At 51.0% G+C, this 20000-nt stretch overlaps 1 protein-coding gene across 2 annotated transcripts in view; it reads right to left on the reverse strand.

Annotated features, from left to right (window-relative positions):
• The window catches only part of Cdh4 (cadherin 4), a 522015-nt gene that overhangs the window by 139278 nt on the left and 362737 nt on the right, over positions 1–20000 (reverse strand). For both annotated transcript variants that reach the window (XM_035446876.1, XM_035446875.1), the window contains exon 3: positions 551–777. In XM_035446876.1, the coding sequence (XP_035302767.1) occupies positions 551–777 (227 nt within the window). The remainder of the gene's footprint in view (positions 1–550; positions 778–20000) is intronic.

Below are 20000 nucleotides of genomic sequence, written 5' to 3' on the forward strand. Positions count from 1 at the left end.
TCCCTCCTCCTTTTTGTTCCTCTCTGCTGTGCTCGCTCCTCTGTCTCCTCCTCACCTTTCTCCCCTTCCCGCCCATCGCACTGTCTTCCTGTCCGTTGTCCCCTCTCCTTTTGTTTTTTGTCTCTACCACCACCTCTCCGTAGCTCTGAATTGGACTTACCCCGTTTTCCCAGCCTTTGGTTCTGCTTTGCTTACCAACTCTCCTGGCCTTGAAAGCTACTAGAAGTCACAGCACTCAGAATTTGTGGTTTACAGAGCAAGGTGGAAGTGTGAGGGACTCACTGAAAATACAGTGAAGACGGTCATGGTGGTGGCCGTTTGGTGGGCTGAGGGCAGGGCGCTGTGCACTTGCTCAGACGTCCTGGGGGCGACTCTAGGACCTCAGAATGGTGTGGAGGCTGGGGCTGATGCCATGCCTTTGATGGGCACAGACTAGGAGGTTTCAACCTTCATCTTCTGGAGTCAGGCAAAGGCTCTGCCTGGGGCTCCTCAGAGAAGGGGACACCTTTCCGGGCAGCCAGACCTTCCTGCTTGTGCTGTTTCCTCTTACCTTGTGTCCAGAGTGTGGGGATGACGTCTGGGCTACCAGCAGCCGCACCATGGCATCCCATTGCTCGGCAGTCTGGCGTTCCCTTGCAGTCACGGTAAAGGCCACCTGCTCTGAGGGTATCTTCAGCTCCCGGGTGGCGAAGACTGTCCCATCTGCCCCGACTTTGAAGTCCAAGCTGTTGGTCTCATACTGCGTGCCTTTGGTGCCCAAGCAGCTGCTGAACTTGACTGCAAGAGGAGAGAAGGTGGTCAGAGGCCAGCAGGCAGAAGGCTGCAAAGACAGGCACAGCTCCTGGGCCCCCAGTAGTCCTGAGACAGCAAGGACCTCGTCGGGGTCTCCGCTGTCTTCCAGGAAAGAGGATGGATGAGCGTGCACCCTCCGAATCCGGGTGGACACCCTCCAGGCCCGCCACAGCTTCTGCACCCACGCAGGGGGTCCATGTGGCTCAGAGGGAGAGGAGAGTCTCTACCAGCTGGAAGACTTCCACGTTCCCACCTCTTGCCTCCCACCAGTCTGCCTGTCCGTGTAGACGCCCAGTCCTTTGGATCTGTTTTTGTGCCCAAGGAGACTTAGTGCAGTGCAGGAACCAGAGAAAGCCGGTGTCAGGACTCTCCCCTCCCCACGTCAGGACCATTCTGGAAGTGGGATTTGCACCGCTGGCACTTCCCTGACTTAGTGAGATCTGACACCTGTGTCCTGCTGGGGCAGAGGCAGGATGACTGGCCTGGCTCAGCCACAGACTGGCGTGGTTAGTCACAGAGTTAAGAAAGCCTGTTGACACGGCTGAGTACCCTGCATCATTTTGCTTCCAAAACACTAATTAGACCCCAAGTCGTCAGCCCCTACCGATGTGCCAGTACCTCGGCCATTTCCAAATCCACCACAGAAAGAGACATCTCCAAGAGAGATTGCATTTTCATCTGGCCCACGTTAGTGCATTTTTTAGACACATGCTTTTGTGACAGTCACCCAACTCTGTGGTAAATTATGAAGCACCAACAGCTGGTGTCACATTCTGCTGATAAAAGCAATGGATAAAGTTACCCAGTATTTATAAAAATGTGGGTATCTAAGCAATTATGGTGGGAGGATTGGTTTTATAAGCAATTTCACTGTCACAGCTTACATGATTTAATTACTATTTATTCTAGAAGCTAAAAAAAAAGTGACTTGCACTTACATTCGAGAAAGTGTTTTTCCTGCATGTTCATCTTTTATTGTTGCCTGCCTGGAAATAACAAATAACACGTGGGTTCCCGTGTTGCCAATCATTCGCTTAGAGGTGTCTCCCCAGTTGCTGGTTCCTCCTGCTTGTGGGTTTAATATGAACATGTTTTTATTTTATTAGTAGTATTTATTATTCTTTAGACAGATTTTTTCCTAGGTAGCACTATCTGTCTTGGAACTCTCATTGTAGACCAGGCTGACCTTGAATTTGGAGATCTGCCTGCCTCTGCCTCCCAGGTGCTGGGATTAAAGATGTGTACCGCTATGCCTGGCTTGAAAATGTTTTTTTGTTTGTTTGTTTGTTTTGTTTTTTGAGACAGTGTTTCTCTGTGTAGCTTTGGAGCCTATCCTGGCACTCACTCTGGAGACCAGGCTGGCCTCGAACTCACAGAGATCCGCCTGCCTCTGCCTTCCGAGTGCTGGGATTGAAGGCGTGTGCCACCAACGTCCGGCAAAAATGTTTTTAAATATAAGAAGTCCAGGCATTTCTGCTCTGTCAGGTGACAGAGAACCTGTGTAGAGAACCTGTGTAGAGAAACTGTCTGTGTCTTCTGAAGGTCAGGGTGTCTCTCTGTGTCTAAGTATCCTTGAAGCTGAAACTAGGTGGTTTGCACTATATCAGAGGCTAAGGCAACAAGGCCTTCTCCCAAACTTTCCTCTGTCAAAGGGTCTGGGTCCTCAAATGACTTGATGTCATTATGACTTCATTTGTATTGTGGGTTTGACTCTACCCTCTGACAGAGCAGAAAGGCCTGCTCTCATTTATATTTAAAAACACTTTGAAGCCTGGCATGTTGGCTCATGATTTTAATCCCAGGAGGCAGAGACAGCAGATCTCTGAGTTTGAGCCCAGCCTGCTCTACAGAGTGAGCTCCAGGACTACTCTAGAATGGAGATCTAGTCCACCATGACTTGGGAGAGGTAAGGGTCACCCTTACTCTGTAAGCATGCTACCCAGCTTAGTACTTACAGCCCCACAATGTAGGGCTGGCTGGTGAGACAGCTCACTGGGTGACGGCACCTGCCATGAAGCCCGATGACTTGAGTTTGATCCCTGGGGTCCGTATGTGGAAGAACAGAACCACAGCTGTCTTCTGATTGCCACATGTACGCGGCAGCATTGCTGCCTCCTCAGATAAGCAGCAAACAGATAAATGAATAAACGCAGTAAAACCATAATGCAGAGTCCAGTGGATTGTTCTCCACGCTGGGGCTGCTCACTCAGGAGGGGGTTGCCCCAAGAGGGTTTGCCTTGCTGTACTAAATGACTTCTGCTTAACCTATCCGAATCTCTCAACTGAATTCCTTCCCTCCAGAAGACAAGGGCTGGAAAGTCCCCACTTCTCCGGAGGACAAAGGGTTGGGTTGTGGCTCCCTGGCACTGTGTACTTTTCCACTGATGGATGAACTGATTTTTTTTTCCCAAATGAAGAGAAAGTAGCAAACGGTTTGCCCCAGTCATATACAAATTAAAATCAGCAACAGATCAAGTAGACTCATCGTTGCTGATCCCCAACTGTTACCAATAAAGATAAAAGTGACAGTAGCTGGGTTGTGGTGAGATCAGCACAAAATACACAAAATAAGCCCCATGAGCTCTAAAAGGCAATACTAGTAAAACCAATGAAACTCGACCGCACAGGGGACTGATCTAACTCCCCCAGGGGTGGAGGGAAGCAGGGAGCTCTCTGGATTTGGGGGAGGTGATGAAGAAAGCCCTTTGGGGGTGCAGCAGGCCCCCTAGAGGATTTCAGCAGGCACTGGAGTCCTATGTGCTGTGTGTGAAGAACAAGCTGCAGTGTTCACAGGGCGGCCACAGGGAGGTGGTGCTGGGAGCATAAAGCCCAAACTGCATCGAATCCCTCAGCTTGCTTCAGGACCAAGCCAGCACAAATGCCTTCTCTTCCCATATTAGAACTTTTAATGTTTATTATTATTATTATTTGAGATAAGGTCTCACTCTTTTGGCCAATATGGCTTCAAACTCACAGAGATATGCTTGCTTCAGCCCCCTGAGTGTTGGCATTACAGGTGTGCACTACCGAGCACTGGGCCTGGCTTCAGGACACTTTGAACATCTGTCTGTCTAAGGCTCAAACAGTAAAGCATGCAGCAAGCTGATGCCCTCTGACGGCTCCTGGCATTGTGTGCATCTCTTAAGTTACACCAGAGGCCAAACCTAACCTGTCAGAATTCCTTTCCAAGCCCTGTTGTGTGGAAGGGGCCCTCTCACAGTCACCAGTTCTCAAATCCAGCAGCCTAGCACTCCCTGAACACAAACACAGAGCCATCATAGTGGGTCCTCAACAGCCCGGCACCATTTCTTCCATCTCTGCAGAAGGCTTCAGGTGTCTTTGTTTAAAATGTTACCCTACACCTCTCCTGTTCCCACAGACCCAGCATCCCGTGCACCCTGCATCCCAAGGAAGCTCGGCTTTCATCAGGAGGCTGGCTTTACCCCTCCGCCCTTCGTCACTTTTAATTGTTGGCTGTATGGATGGAGCTGGGGTGGCACACTTTTGCAGAGCTGGCCTGACATTCATGGGGGCAGCAGACTGCATCTCCCCAAGACAGAACTGTGCTGTGTCTGTGAACACATCATTTTCTTATTTCCCTTGTTAGGTGAGTTGAGAAAGAACAAATGAGCCAGAGGTGAGCGTGTAGCTGGATCCTTGCCGAGGAACAGATGAGCTTCACTCCTGCTGTTCAGCTCACAGAACCAGCCATCCTCACCCCATCTCCCCCTCCTCAGCCCTCCCTCCCTCCCCTCCTCCCACAATTGCTCAGGGCCTCCCTACCACCCAGCCCTGGCTCTAGGTGTGCAGGCTCAGAGCCTGCCCAAGTGGATCTTGGTGTGCAGAGGACAACAAATGGACAAGCCGGCGTGTAAACAAAACCCTAGTGGCCAGGACAACAAGGAAGGTTAGAGGGAGCAGTGCAGAGGAAGTATCTGTCCCTCCTCAGTGTCAGGACAGGTCCCGAGGTGAGACAGCCCTGGGATGAGGAGGGAACGGACCCGCGGAGGATCATGGGAGATGCTTAGTTGAGCGTGATGGGATGGGGATGACCTTGTGGGTGAGTTGGGTTTGCTTACATAACATGGGTGATGATTTTTCTATAGACTGTGGGTGGCCTCAAAGGAACCACACTGGAAAAATTTTCACCCAGCATGGTGGATGTCCCCCACCCCCACCCCCGCTCTGCCGCTGACCTTCTTCAGACCATTATTCTAGCACTGCCTAAGACCCCAAGGCCATGGGCAACTAGGGCAGAACTGTACAGATAAGTGGAATTCAAGTCCTGGCTGTGCTTGAACCTGTGACCTGGGTGCCAACCTTATACAATGAGTGTCATTGAACACCTGCACAGACCCCATGTCCAGCCCACGATGAGGATGAACATGAAAGAATGTCCTCCTCAGAAAATTCACCGTCCCTTGGGGAGGGTAGAATTACCGCCTCGGCTCTACTGGGGACCTGTTCTGGAGGGTGAAGGAGACTTGTGGCTCTCAGGCTCCCTAATAGGGCAGGTTTGAGGAGAGGCCTGAGAGATGGCGCAGGGAAAGATTATTTCAAAAAAGGGGTCAGGCTTCCCACCATCTGTGGGTTAGGGTTGTCAGCAGCTGCCTTGTCAGGGATAAATGTACAAACCTCAGTTTCCCTCGCTCTGACTATGGCTGTTGGATGGAGCTCGGATGCAGAATGCATCCGAGAAGATGGTTCACCAGGCCAGCCCGACTTTTCCACACTGCAGAAAGGGAACTGTGTGGCACAGCAGGAAATCAGGGTTGTCAGGGCTGGGGAGGAGAGAGGATGGAAAAGTGGACATGGAGAAGGCCCGGGGAATTCTGAGCAACAGTAGCATGTGGACACACCTGATGCAGATGCTTTAAGACTGTGACCCCAGCAAATTACTTAATACCCGTGTGTAAATCTGGGCTGTCAATCACAATGAACAGGTAGAAGACTTGAGCAATAGAGCACCTGGGCAGGGCAGGAAGGACGCACATTTGGCTGTCCTTCCACACACTTGTTCTGCTATGTAAAGTCAAAAGTGCCAAAGACAGACATTCTCTGCTCACTCAACCAACACCCAGCTTCCAGAAAAATCCGGGCTTTAGGAGTGTGAGAAACCCTGCGTGGTGGCTGAGCTGCCCGCTGTGGACTTGCGTGGAGTGGACTCAGTCTGTGTCACGGTGATCATAGTGACTTTACATCTCTCACTGATGGGAAATCTCAGAATTCTCTTTCTGCCCACAAAAAGTCACCTAAAGTGAAACACCCTCCTAGCAGCTGTCCCCCAGTGTGGCACCACTAGGCTCCCTGAGTCTTTAATATTCATGGCTTCCAGTAAAAACAGAAATCAGGAGTGAGAAAGCAGTTTAGGCAAGGTTAGGATAAGAGCTATCCACGGCAGCTCCCTGAGGTGTTTGAGCTTTGTCTAGAACTGTCCAGACAGTTAGATAGGAGGGAGGTTTGCCCAGGTGGGAGACAAGACTTCTTCCCTGGGAAAGGGAAGGGCTTCCACAGGTAGGAGAGGGACTCTGGCTTCTTGCATTGATCGTGGTCCTTTGGTTTTGTGAATCACTGTGCTGCTTGCTGTACTGGGCAATACAGAAGTGGGTGCAGGAGGCAGTCATTTAGGGTTGTTCATTCTGAGTGGCTTTTCCAAGTGGTAAGAGAAACTGAGCCATGGATACCTCATTAATAAATCCCACCAATGCCTCATTCGGGTGGAACACAGTGGTTCTTAATTGAAGAAATCCCCAATGAATTCTCTAATCTAGCCACAGACACTCCAGTTCACTGAGGGCTGTCAGGCCCCAGGGAACACCACAGCCTCTCCACTCCGCTGCTCCCAGCACCCAAAGGATCCACACTCATTTTTCCCATGCTGGTGAAAAACGTTGAGCTAGACATCAATGCTCTTCTCATACTGGCCAGGGGCTTGCCTGAGCCTCAGCCGGTGGGAGGGCTCTGGGCAGTGGTGGAATAGCCATCCTCATGAATGTCAGCTTGGGGGGTGGAATTCCCGAGGACTCTGGAGAGGTAACCCAGCTGTCACCACTGCTCTCATTCAAGACTGTGAAGTCCCTTGAACTCTTGGGGGGGATCTTAGTATTCTTCAGAGAAGGATTGTTTTCCCCCTGATACAACTAACAGTTCCAAGATAGTCTCATCCATTCACCGATCTATTCATGTCAGTTAAGGGTCTACCCATGTCCTGATGGGCATCCAGATGCTGCCATCCTGTAGACCCTCGAAAACTTATATGGGAAACGGCACATCTCAGAAGAGGGACTGAGTGTCTGAGCTATTAGCTCTGGTGACCACAGTAGTGAACACCAAGGCAGAGCTCTCCCAGGGTACCTGTCTGTCCCCTTCTCAGAGCCTCTGCTGACTTCAGAGCCTTGACTTCCCAGGTGATTCAAGTGCACACCATCTGCAGTTACTGGGGCTCTGTCCATCTTGTTTTACTTTCCACCTTCCTGTTTTGTTCTAGAGACTTTCAGAAGAAGTTTTGTAAGGAAACTAGACAGAGGTGTCTGTTCATGCCCCTACCTTCAGCCCACCAAAATAGGGTATGTCAGCACGCTTGTCAAGTCTTGTAAGGTCACAGTTGGGTTTGTGGGCAACTCTGCTAAGCTCTGCAACCCTCTTTGACAATGGTGCTTGGGGAAAGGGTGCTGCATGGGGTCCAGGGATCTCCTGGAGCAGGTGGAGCTCACACCACAGAAAGGGTGTTCTTTACTTCGTGACCCTGTGGCTCTGGAACTTTCTATGGTGGGCCTGAGGTGCTGCTGGGAATGTGTACTATTTCTTAACTGGGCAGGTGTGAACTAACATGCCCCTCCTTAGCCCTTGTGGTGGATAATGATAATACAGGAATGACAGTGATGATGATGACAACGACAATTGACAGGGTAATGATGATGACTGCCAGGGGTGGCAATGATGATATCAGAGCTGATGGTGATGATGACAATTGACAGGGTAATGATGATGATGAGTGACAGGGGTGACAATGATGATGATGTCAGAGCTGATGGTGATGACAATTGACAGGGTAATGATGATGATGAGTGACAGGGGTGACAATGATGATGATGTCAGAGCTGATGGTGATACGACAATTGACAGGGTAATGATGATGATGAGTGACAGGGGTGGCAATGATGATGTCAGAGCTGATGGTGATGACATTGATGGGTTGATGATGATGGTGGTGGTGGTGATGATGATTGACAGGAGTTATGACAAGGATGATGATAATGATGACAGATAGAGCTGGTGATGACTGACAGAGCCATTGCAAAGACTGATCAAGTGGTGCTGGTGACGTAGAGAGGTGATGATGACGATTGACAGAGCTTGATGACTGACAAAGTGACCATGATGACAACATCAGTAGCTCTGGTACAGTCAGTTGGAACTATGTGCCAGACTGGGTGGATTACAGTATGTAGGAACCCACTCAGGCCCACTGCAGTCATGGGGGGAATACCATCATTCCCTTTTTACATAGGCACCACCCAAACCTAAAATGCAGCTTCTGCCTCCGGAATGTATCAGCGAGGCAAGGGATGCTGCAGCAGAGGCCAGAGACATCTCTCAGGTGGGAACACCCAGGCATGGCATGCTGGCACACCTCTCTGATTCTCGAGCTCCATCCACATGAGCCTGAACCAGCACCGTGCCTGCAGTGGCGTTTCTAGGTACTTGTATGTATGTGCGTATGTGGATGCATATGTGTGTTTGTTTGTATGTTCTCTGTGCCTGCATGTGGAAGCCAGAGAACAATCTTCGGTATTGTTCCTCAGGCTCCATTAACCCCCCTTTTTGGAGGCCAAGTTTCTCATTGGCTTAGAACTCGCCAAGCTGGCTAGACTGTCCCTATCTCCCTAGCACTGGAGCTGCAAACACACACCACATCTACCTTTATTTTTTGAAATGTGGTTTCTGGGGACTGAACTCAGGTCCTAGAAGCACTTCACTGATTGAGTCATCTCCCTGGCCCCTCCCTGTTTTACAGACAGGCAAGCCTACAACTGTGAAACATGGCCTCTGCCCCCAGGATGCATCAGCTGGACAAGGTGTCCCTTGGGAGCCATAAGTCACCTCTCACAAAGAACATTTCAGGTGCAGCACGTTGGCACACGTCTTCCATTTACAGGCCCCACTGGGGCTAGCCTACACCACTGTTCCCGTGTCTGCCTCGCCCAGTACACCATCGGCCACCAGCAGCCTCTGTGTGTGTGTGGTGCTGTGGGAGGTCATGGAGTGCCTCCTCTCACCCAGTTTCCCTGCTGCTGGCCTCTTGTCTCAGCCTCCAGGGGCAGGGCTTCTGTCTCCTCCAAAGGCTCTGATCACACACCGGAGGTGGTGAGAAAGATGTTGGAGTTGACAGCCGGGCCCAGCCGCCCCACTGGGGCTGTGTCTTTAAAGCGAGGAACAGGACGAGTGGGCTATTTTTAGAGCCGCCAACCCCTCTCTCATTAATGTCTTGCACATCCGGATGGGGCTAATGAAATCATTTGTAATTAGGGCCCAGGTAGAGAGATGAGTCTTTCTTGTCCGGAGCCCCTCCCCTACTCCCTTTCTGTTCCCTGAGGGTGGGTGATGGGTCCCAGGTCCCTGCCTTTCCCCTTCTTGCCTTTCTCTGTTTAGGGCGCTGCTGGGCTGTTTCCTGTTCTTCGTTTCCTTCCTGCTCTGGTTTCAGCCTTGTGGCTGAAGGAGGCACAGACCCCTCTCTTAAATTCTTATGGAGGGAGATCCTGCAGATGTTTGGGAAGCAAGGAGAGGTGAGGCCTGGGAAGGCCTGGAGCCACTGTCCCAAGTCCTAGCCATCACTACAAGTGGGGACACACACCTGTAGTTCTGGGTAGGGGCATATTCTGTGTGTTACATGTCCCATACAGACATGGGGTGGGAAGAATAGCTCCTAAAAGTGCACGAGGAAGAGGGGGATTCTGGGACTATCTGGAAGGTCAGTGGTGAGATGCCTGTGAGGGCAGGGTGTTGGAGGGGGGTGCCCCAGGCTGAGGCAGCATTAGTGTGGCTCTTTGTTAGCTTCAGGGCTGAATACAAATATGAGCCTGAACTTTGCTATCTGGGCTCCACTGTCAAGATGCCCACACTGGCTGCTAGCCATTTTCTTAGAGTCAACAAGAAGCAGCTCAGGAAATGCAAACATGGTATCTTCCATCTCTAACTCTCCTGGTCTGCCCTAGCAGCCTCTGCAGGCTTCTCTGAGGGATATGCATAATTTCAAGGTACATGGAGACCCTTTTCGATAAGCAGATCCTTGGGTTTCTGGAAACCAAGGAATGAAACTTTTGGCACAGATGGTATCTAGGCTGCTTGGTTCCTAAGGGAACAAGGTGGACCCTACCATGAGCCAAGGGCAGACACACTCTCAGGAGGCAATGGTGCCTAAGGAGCCTGGGCTGCGGGTGGTGGATTTGTTAGGTCCTCCACAGCATCAGCTTTGGGAAAGCCACAGGAATGTTGGGCTGGTCCTGGGGCCCAGGGAATTGCTCTTGACAGAGCCATAGCAATCCAAGGAAGGGCAGGTTATGACCGAACCAGATAAGCCCAACCCAGACAGAGGGACCAGAGGCCACCAGGAACATCAAGGGGAGTTCTTCAGAAGAAACAGGGCCACATGTATCACCCTCTGAAGCCCCTCCCAGCATGCGACCCTAACACTCCCAAAGGACCAGGCATCTGAGATGTGGGTGTAGTGTCCCCGAGATGTGATGAGAAATGTCATCTGTGAAAATGAAGTCCCCTCCCACAGACAAAAGACTGCAGTCCCTCTCAACAGCTTCTGTCATCCTTGCTCTCCACATGGGTCACCCCCAAGGAGGCAGCTGCCAAGATTTGGGATTGTCCATCTCCAACACCATCCTCTTTCTAAAGAGCATGCTACCAAGCCACAGGTCACAGGGTCACAATATTGTTGTCCCTGTCCTGTGGGGGTGGTGGTGGTGGTGGAGAGGCACCCTTTGTTTTTCTTCCAGTTCAGTGGGAGAAGCAAGCTTGATGGTTACATCTAACTTGCAGGAAGCAGGAAGGTGAAACCAGCCCCAGTGGGGACTCCTGGCACGTGTCCAGGGTTACTGAATGCATGGCAGTGTGTGTGTGGGGCAGTGGTTACCACCATGTCTTCTGCCTATGTTGTCTTTTTCACAAAAGAAAGAAGTCATGGTGTGAGGACCCCCCCCCCCCGGCTCTGCCCTTTGCAAGTTAAGTCCTATGTCCAGAGAAACTATTAATAGGCATCTATCTCCCTGGTCAAATGCTCCCTCAGCTAGGACTGAGGGGCCAGTAAACTGGACTCCTGTGCCTTCTGTCTCTCTAAGGTTGCAGGGACCCGAGAGGGAGGCTGTGGGTTTCTTTATCCCATCCTTGGGAGAGAGGAAGGCTGGGGTGGACTGCACATCCCTCCACAGTTCTTTTTCTATTTTACCAGCCAGGAGCGTCCAGTCCCAAGGCTACTTCCACCCACAATTGCTAGCACACACTATTTCTCTAAAGGAAGCAGGTAAGTGCTGGCCATCAAGTCCCCACAGCTGAGGAAAGGGCTGTTTTGCAGGAATATGCCTCTGGGGACACTGACTCTGTTAAGCTCCACGATTGGGGCTGAACTTGGGGCTGGGTCAAAGCTGGCTGAGGAAGCCAACTTGAAAAAGATGGAAGCATGCCTTCTGTGGTCCTCGACTGCATCCCCAAGTGTCCTCAAAGGCCAGCACACCCTCCTGTCCAGAGAAGAACAGCAGGGGGCTGGCTGACAATCACGCCTGCAGGGGAATGCAGGCAACCATCCTGTGATGTCTGTTATGCAAATGAGGAGCTTCTGCAAGGTGATTATCTAGGATAATTTCAACACAAGATCTCGGTAGACTCTGGCTGCTTAAGACAGCACTGAAGACACCCAGCCAAATGCCTAAGACGTACATGACGCTTTACTCCTGGGTGCAAATTAAAACTCGCAGAAAGGTCAGTGGACCAGGAGAGATTTTTTTTCCCTCTAGTGATTTCTTGTTGAGGAGGCTGCTCAGACTACCTGCTCAGACTCCATTTGGCCCCACCTACCTGCTCAGTCCATCATCCCTGCCCATTTGAATGAACCGTTTCCATCCAGTGACTCTGAAGTCCCTCCTGGTCTGCACTAGAGAGCAAGGGAGACGATTCCAGGCTTTACCTGAAAGGAACGTGCTCTTTCAGGGAAAGATGACCTTTGGCCTGGATCCCCCTGGCTACTGAGAATGACTTGAGGGGGAGAGCACCGTCTGTGCCAGCCTTCCTCTTGTTGGACTCCACGTTGGAGTGTACCTACTATGTGCTTTGACTACAGGATGTGGCCAAGGAGTACAGAGTGCTGCTTTGCAAGAATCCAGGGCTTGGAGATAGTGGACCAAGCTGTGTGGCCTTGTAGAACTTGCTAAGCTTCTCTGTTCATGTCTGACCTAGCACAGCATCCAAAAGGTACCAGGCAAGAGCCTACTGCTGGCAGAGTCCGATTTACTGACTCACTGTGGTGAGAGAGAGGCTGCATGTTAATGCCGCCTTCCCTATGCACAAAGGTGTTTGTGATAACTGAACCCAGGGGAGCACTCAGCATGGTACCTGTAATTTGGAATCTTGTGGATTCTCGAATGGGTCAAGGAGGAAGGTGAGCTTCCTGCTGATTTTGCAATCATTCTGGAGAGGGAAGCAAGCTGCAGTGTACAGAACGTAAGACAGAAGGCAGGAGGATTGCAGAGTCACAGCTCGGCTCAGCTCCCTGGCCGACATCACTCATCAATCTCTGCCTGTTCCTGGGAGCTGAATCCAGCACAAGAGCCTATGGTGCTGGCACAGGACTTCACTATGAAGAACCCCTTGTGGCTAACCGTCCTCTGAACACCCAAATCAGCTCCTGCCTGCAGGCATTGTAAGGATTCAGGCATTATGCTGGCCCGCCCCTGTCACCTGGCAGAAGGCACTCAGGCAGTACCCTGGTCAGCCCAGGGTTCCATGAACTAGTCTGCGCGCAGGTGTGAAGGACCCCTTTAAAACACAGACCCCACCCACTCTTGCTCTCTTTCTGTTCTTTCTGCTCTCCTTCCGGCTCTTTTCTGTCTGTGCTCTCTTCTCTTTCTGCTCCTGACTCCCTCTTCTCTCCTGTCTCGCTCTGTGTCTCTTTACCTCTTTTCCCTTTCCTTCCCCTTTCTAAGAAAACTTTTCACTCAAGCTCTGTCTGTCTGGCGTGTTTGTCCCCTACCTCGGTCACCCTCTCTGGCCATGGAATCTGCCGTGGTCCCCCATGCAGGACCCCTTCCAGCTTTATCCTACCATTTGAAGCAAAAGAACAGGCGTGACCCTCAGACCCTGGATGCTGCTGTCTCTGGGGGCATCTGCCCCTCCAGGGTCAGCCTTTCACGTCTCTGCTCCAATGCTGAGAAATCCAGGAGACACAGGCGGTTCTGGGCACCCCCTCCTTCAGAGGCTGCAAGAAGTTGCGGTCTGAACCCCATGAGGGAGCCCACAGCAGCACCTGCCCGTCTCCTGCATTTTAGGAAAGTGGGGTGCTTTCTGTCCACTTCCCAGTCTTCATCTAAACAGCCCAGTAGAACAGAAGCCCCCAGTCAGGAAATAAGCCAGGGAGGCAGCCCCTTCTCAGACACTCCCGGGCATGCTGGGGCGCACTCCCCCTCCCCACCGGCTCGCTGGTTTTCCTTACATTCTGGGAGGGGCTGTGTAATGAGGGCAGCCCAAACACAGCTGCCTGCATTTAGAATTCACAGCTCTAACAGGTTTGGGGATCTGGCGTGGCCATTATTTAGAGGAACGACTTAAAAATGAAGGAGAAATGATCTCTTTGGGTTGGGAGGAAAGGAAGAAACTACTATTTTTCTATTATTAAAAACAATACTTTATGGGGCTGGAGAGATGGCTCAGCAGTTAAGAGCATGTACTGCTCTTCCAGGGGACCCGAGTTCCATTCCCAGAACCCACACCAGGAGGTCCAAACTGCCTCTAACTCCAGCTCCTGGGGATTCCAGTGCTTCTAGGCTTCAGGGGCATCTGCACTCAAACGCACATATCCACATACAGATGCATAATTAAAAATAATAAAGATAAATCTAAAATAACGTTTTATTCTTATTAGCTAACAAGTAAGAGCAGCACACAGATGATTCAGGGAAGTGTCTCGGACACTTTGCCAGTCCCAAACGCTGTCTCACTGAAGCCACAGAGCTTTGCTTAGGGTTTCACACCGTTAGTATAATTTATACTATCAGTATAATTTATGCATGTTTCACTTCATGGTTCTAGGTGATCCAATATTTGGAAAGTTGGATTCACTTATCAGTCATGAAAAGGGAAAAAAAACTATGATGGAGTGAAACTAGAAAAAGAAAATTAGCTTCCTATTTACTCTTTACCCGCCTCCTCGTCACCCGATACTGCCTTCTGCCTGTCTCCGTTATAAATGCTCTATTGTATCCACACTTGCTACTGCACACACACACACGCACACACGCACACACGCACACACACACACACACACGCACACACACACACTATAGGCTGGTGTCCACACATGAGGGAGAACCTGTCTGGTTTTTCATTCTGAGTTTGGGTCACTTTGCTCAATACATTTTACAAGCTCATCTATTCCTGCAAATCCCACTTTTCTTTATGCTTGAATGATGCTTCCTTTTGCATGTGAGCCACATTTTTACCATCTCTTCACCTTTTGCTGGACATGCACACATTTCCTCACTAGCCAGCTATGCACTCCTGGGCACACACCCAGAGAATGTCATAACACCCAGAGTGTTCGCATGTCCTTGTTTCTAGTCATGAAGCAAATGACGTCAGTACAGTTATCAAGACACTCTGCTTGTGGTGTTGCTGATATTTCTGCACGCTCTCCTCTCTTCCTTAGATAAAACAGCTTGTGTTTTTGAAAGCAAGGATTAAACACTGCCCTGGCCTCTATGACTGATGGGTATCTTGGAAGATTTGGTAAGGAGGCTGCCTGGCACAGATGTGTCCTTCTATGGTCAGGTACTGAGTTGTGGCTTACATCTTTCTCTATGAGTATGAACAAGATTTATCAAGACAAAGTCCCAAACAACCCCAAGCTCTGGGTAGAACCCATGGAAGCTCTCAGTCATGTGTTGCCTTTAGATGGCAAGGCATTTCAACTGAAGGGAGTCTCAGTTGAGGGATGGCCCAGATCAGACTGATCAGTGGGCATGGGATGATATTGTTAGTTAAAGTAGGAGGACTTGGCTCATTGTGGAGAGCACCACTGTGTGGGCAGATTGCACTGTGTGGGGAGCACCACCATGTAGGCAGATGGTCCTGCATGGGGAGCACCATTGTCTGAGCAGATGGCCCCGTGTGGGGAGCACCACTCTGTGGGCAGATGGTCCTACATTGTATAGGAAAGTGTAAGCCCATAAGTGAGCCTGCAAGCAGCATTCTTTCCTCCTTGGCTTTTGCACTGAGTTCTTGTTTTAGCTCCAACCCTGACATCTCTCAGTGATGGACTGTAACCTGTGAGCTGAAACATACCCCTTCCTTCCTATGTTGCTTTTGGTCAGAGTTTTATCACAGCAAGGGAATGAAGCTGAAACAGTTCCAAAGCTTGGATACGGTTCTGACCTGCTTCTGTCAGGACTGCCCATGAGCACGAGGGGCCTTCTCCACATCACAGTACGACCACTCTCGCTGCCGAGGGCCTGTGTTTGTGAGGGGTCAGTGTGAAGGAGCTGTCTTAACTCGCCTGCGAGCCCATAAGGAACAGTCGGGCCCAAGTGGGCAGGTGATGGAGTTCCACCTTCAGCTTCTTGGTAACGAACAAATCCAAGGCCTTTGAGAGCTGCTGCAGGAAGCCTGGGCAGGCAACACAGCATCTCCTGCAGCTGGTGCTGCTCAAGGGTGCCAGGCCAGAGTGTGGTCCTGCAGAAAGCACCCCAGGAGCAGCTGTGTGGCTGGTGCAGCTGATATCGTTTAGGCAAACAAAGTGCTTCTGAACATAACTGGTCCTCCCTTGCCCAGTGTGATGACCCCAGCTGGGCCTTCACCATGTAGGGTGCTGCTTGGCCACAGCTGGGGCTCAGAACTTGGGTGACACTGCTCAGGCATTGCCCCACCTAGGATGGAAGGAAACCGATGGGCATCCAGACCCAAAAGGGAAGTTCTTTGTCACCTCTGAGTTCCCTTCTTCCCACTCTTAGCATCCATATGTCCCCCATCAATGCCTGCTCTGCAGGAGACTGTAACTACGACAAGCATTCTCTGGCCACAGACCACATGATGTTTCAGGCCAGGTCACGGACCATGCGGTTCCAGGCTCAGATGGGCAGTGTTATCTTAAAGTGCACAGGTGGGGCTTGATCCCAGGCCCATGGCCCCGACTACTGCTCTTACAAACACATCTCTGTTGTGGCCTCCAAACCAGTCCATTTCAGCAGCCCACGCCTGGCCCGAGGCACGGAGTGGGCAGCACAGATCCTTCTTCTGGGAAGACACAAGTAAGGCAACTATGAGATGACGCTGGCTCCCCCAGGCCACTGCTGCCATCTTAGCAGAGTCCAGGAACTGGGGAGATGAGGATGACCTGAGGTACGCTCCTCACTGCCATGCACAGCCAGACACCTATGCCCAAGTGTCTTCCCAGCTGATGTGGGTTCTATGGGGATAGCACTATGAATGGGGGTGCTGGGGACATGGATGCACCATCGAACACAGGATTCTTAGACTGGCCACCTGCCAGAACCCCCTGGCTGTGACATCCTTAAGGGGCACACTGGATACCCCTCAAGCTCAGCTGACATCAGGGTTAGGGCACAAGGGAGATGGTTTGCTGGGATATGGAGAAACATTAAAAAAAAAAAACCCTTCCTTCCTTCCCCTCTCCCTTCCTCCCTCCCTCCCTCCCTTTCTTTTTTCATGATTTCACATCTTCACAGAGAGCTGAGGCTCTTCTGAAATGTCAGATAAGAAAGCAGGCCTGAAATGGATGGAACTAGAAGAAACCATCCTGAGTGAGGTAACCCAGTCACAAAAGACAAACATGGTATGTACTCACTCATATATGGATTTTAGAGCAAAGGATTACCAGCCTACAATCCACACCTCCAGAGAAGCTAGGAAACAAGGAGGACCCTCAGAGAGACATACATGGTCCCCTGGAGAAGGGGAAAGCGTCAAGATCTCCTGAGCAAATTGGGAGCATGGGGGGAGGGGAGAGGTAGTTAGAGGAGAAAGAGAAGGGGAGAAGAGGAGGGGTGAGGAGGACATGAGGGAGCAGGAAGATGGAGTCAGGGGAAGAATAGAGGAGAGCAAGAAAAGGGATGCCTTAACAGAGGGAGCCATTATAGGTTTAAAGAGAAATCTGGCACTAGGGAAATGTCCAGAGGTCTACAAGGATGGTCCCAACTAACAATCTAAGCAATAGTGGGGAGGCTATCTTAAATGTCCTTCCCGATAATGAGATTGATGACTACCTGATATGCCATCCTAGAGTCTTCATCCAGTAGCTGATGGAAGCAGAAGCAGACACCCACAGCTAAGCACTGAGTTGAACTCTGGAATCCAGTTGCAAGAGGGAGGAGTGATAAGCAAAGGAGTCATACCAGGCTGGAGAAACCCACAGAAACAGCTGATATGAACAATGGGGAGCTCATGAACCCCAAACTGATAGCTGGGAAACCAGCATAGGACTGTTCCAGAACCCCTGAATGTGGATGTAAGTTTGCAGGTCTGGGCAATCTATGAGTCCTCTGGTAGTGGGTCAATATTTAGCCCTAGTACACATAGAGGGATACTCTCTCAGCCTAGACACACAGGGGAGGGTCTAGGACCTGTTCCAAATGATATGACAGACTTTGAAGATCCCCCTGAGCACTGTTACCTGTACTCATTGCTTTGACTACTTAGGAGTGTCTAGCATGAGATTTCCAGCTATGGGCTTTTTTTTCTGGAAAGCCTTTACTTAGCATGAACCTGGGCTTGGGAAACCACCCAGGCAAGGCAAATGGGGGTGGGGTGGAGCCCTGAGGGAGCGTACACCAACCAACTAGACTCTGCAGCCCCTTCCATGGGTCCACCCACTGTAGGTTTTGAGTACCAGGACCCTGCCAGGCATCTGGGGGAGTTGAGAGCTGGCTGCCTGTGGCCAGCTGGGAGCATCCTGCTTGGCTTTTGTCTCAAACTTTCCAGTCTGTGGCTGGCGGCAAACTTTACACTGAAACACACAGATGGTCCAGCCTTATCTTGCTAATGAAAAAAGTCCTCATATGGTTACAAAAACAGTTGCAATCATCTGTTTCCTAACATTCTGAAAAAGTCTACAGAGGTGTAAGGTGCTACTCAAATGAGGATAATTAGCGGTGCCATCTGTGGGGAAAAATAAGGACCCCCCCAGCCTCCCGCTCTACCTGCTATTCTGGGCTTTCTGGGGGTGTTGAGCAGTGAGCTTTGGCGACAGCACTGCCCCTGATAAGTGACATCCCTTTCACAGGCCTCCTCTGCTCTCACTTACTTGAGAAACTAGCAGCACACCCCTGCATCTGCACACCGTATGAGTGGTCAGAAAACCTTGCCCCTTGCCCCTGGCACTGCTCTTGGGCAGGAAAGCTCTGGGGTGGCCAGCATGCCTTCTGGGTGCTATGGTGTAATAACTTAGCCTGTGTCTTTGCCCCATTTCCTGAGCTCTGACTCGAGTCTGCCATGTGCCAGGTGGAGGCTCAGCTTGGCCGTCCAGCCCATCTGCTGGGGACCAGCCTTTGTCTAACTTCCATTACTCACTGGTGCTGATGTAAAATATGTTTTTTCCCCCAGGGTGTGGGTAGGTAAAGGCTGAGCAAGGCTGGAAGGACTTGGGGCCAGCATAGGTATAGTGACTTTGCTGAGGCTTACATGGTCAGAATAATGGGGCCTGTCCCCCGTAACCCCACATAGGCTCTTGCATCTCCAGGATGGAGAGTATGGTGAGTGGTGACTCCAGTCCTAGTCAAGGGGGCCCAGGTTGGGAAAGAGGGCTGCATCCCAATCTAGTAAGAGGTAGAAGAGACCAAAGTGTTTTGGGATAGAGTCTGGATCACCACTGGATAAGGTTGAAGAAAGACAGGCAGAGGTCCTGCTTTGCCCCCCAAGGCTTGGGCACACGAGGGCCCGAGCTCAGGCTTCCCTGTATCTAAGCTGATGCCTGGCTCCCTAAGGCTGGAGGCTATCTATTATAGGACCCCTTGGGGATGTCCAGCCTCGTTCTGGGCAAGGGCCCTAAAGATCCTTCAAGTGTGGTGTGGGTGCTGGTCCCAGGGCTGACTGTAACCTGTTTGTTGTTTCTCAGCAGCCCTATGAGACACTCAAGCTGACTGCCTTTGCAGCTGAGGAGGTAGGAGCCCTGGGGAAGGAAGCACCTTCTATAGGACCCCCAGCTCAGGAGCAGAGGGCGGGGCACTCTCTTAGAGCCCACACCCTCTCCTCTTTGTTTCCCTTGGTGGGCAAGGACCCAGGAGAGGGTTGAGGCCCACAGTAGGCTCTCAAACCATTTCCATTTGCAGTGGATTTATTCTCATTTCCCTTTAAGTTGGGGCACAAAGTGGGTAAGAATGTTTGGCAAGGCCCAGAATGCTTGGCAGGGTTCTGGGTCAGGGTAGCTATTCTCTTTAGATGGCCCAGGTGTGCCTTACTGTCCAGGGAGCACAGGGTGTAGATCCCAAGGACCAACTGGACAGAAGCTGGGTTGTGTCTTGTCTCATAAGTGTTTGTGAAGTGGCCTGTGCAAGCTCCTGTATACCAGATGAGAAAGACAAGCCTGGTCTGTCTTGTGCAGCTGGGTCCATGTGCTCAACAGTGTGTACCTGCCATGTGTCTCCAGGGGTTCTCTTTAGCCCCTGCTGGAATCACACTTTCCCCATGTGGAGATGACAGCATGAGGCCATGCTTAAAGTGAAAGCCAGAGGCTGACAGCCACCAGTCATTCCAAGCTGAGCCTCTTTACCTAGAGCAGACATACCCCATGCTCCTGAGGTCCTGTGGGTCATAATCACAGCACCTATGGTGACTCAGCTTGGGGGTTACTAAGTGTCAGGGAGCTGGTGCAATTGCCAGTTAGTTGAGGAGAACCACAATGCAGGCTTGTTTCCCCTCTGCTTGAAGATCCTACATCCCCTGTCCTTGCAATGTCCTTAGGGAGCCCAGCAGCTACCTGG

This window comes from Cricetulus griseus, chromosome 6, assembly GCF_003668045.3.
Source record: "Cricetulus griseus strain 17A/GY chromosome 6, alternate assembly CriGri-PICRH-1.0, whole genome shotgun sequence".
In the NCBI taxonomy this organism is placed as follows: Eukaryota; Metazoa; Chordata; class Mammalia; order Rodentia; family Cricetidae; genus Cricetulus; species Cricetulus griseus.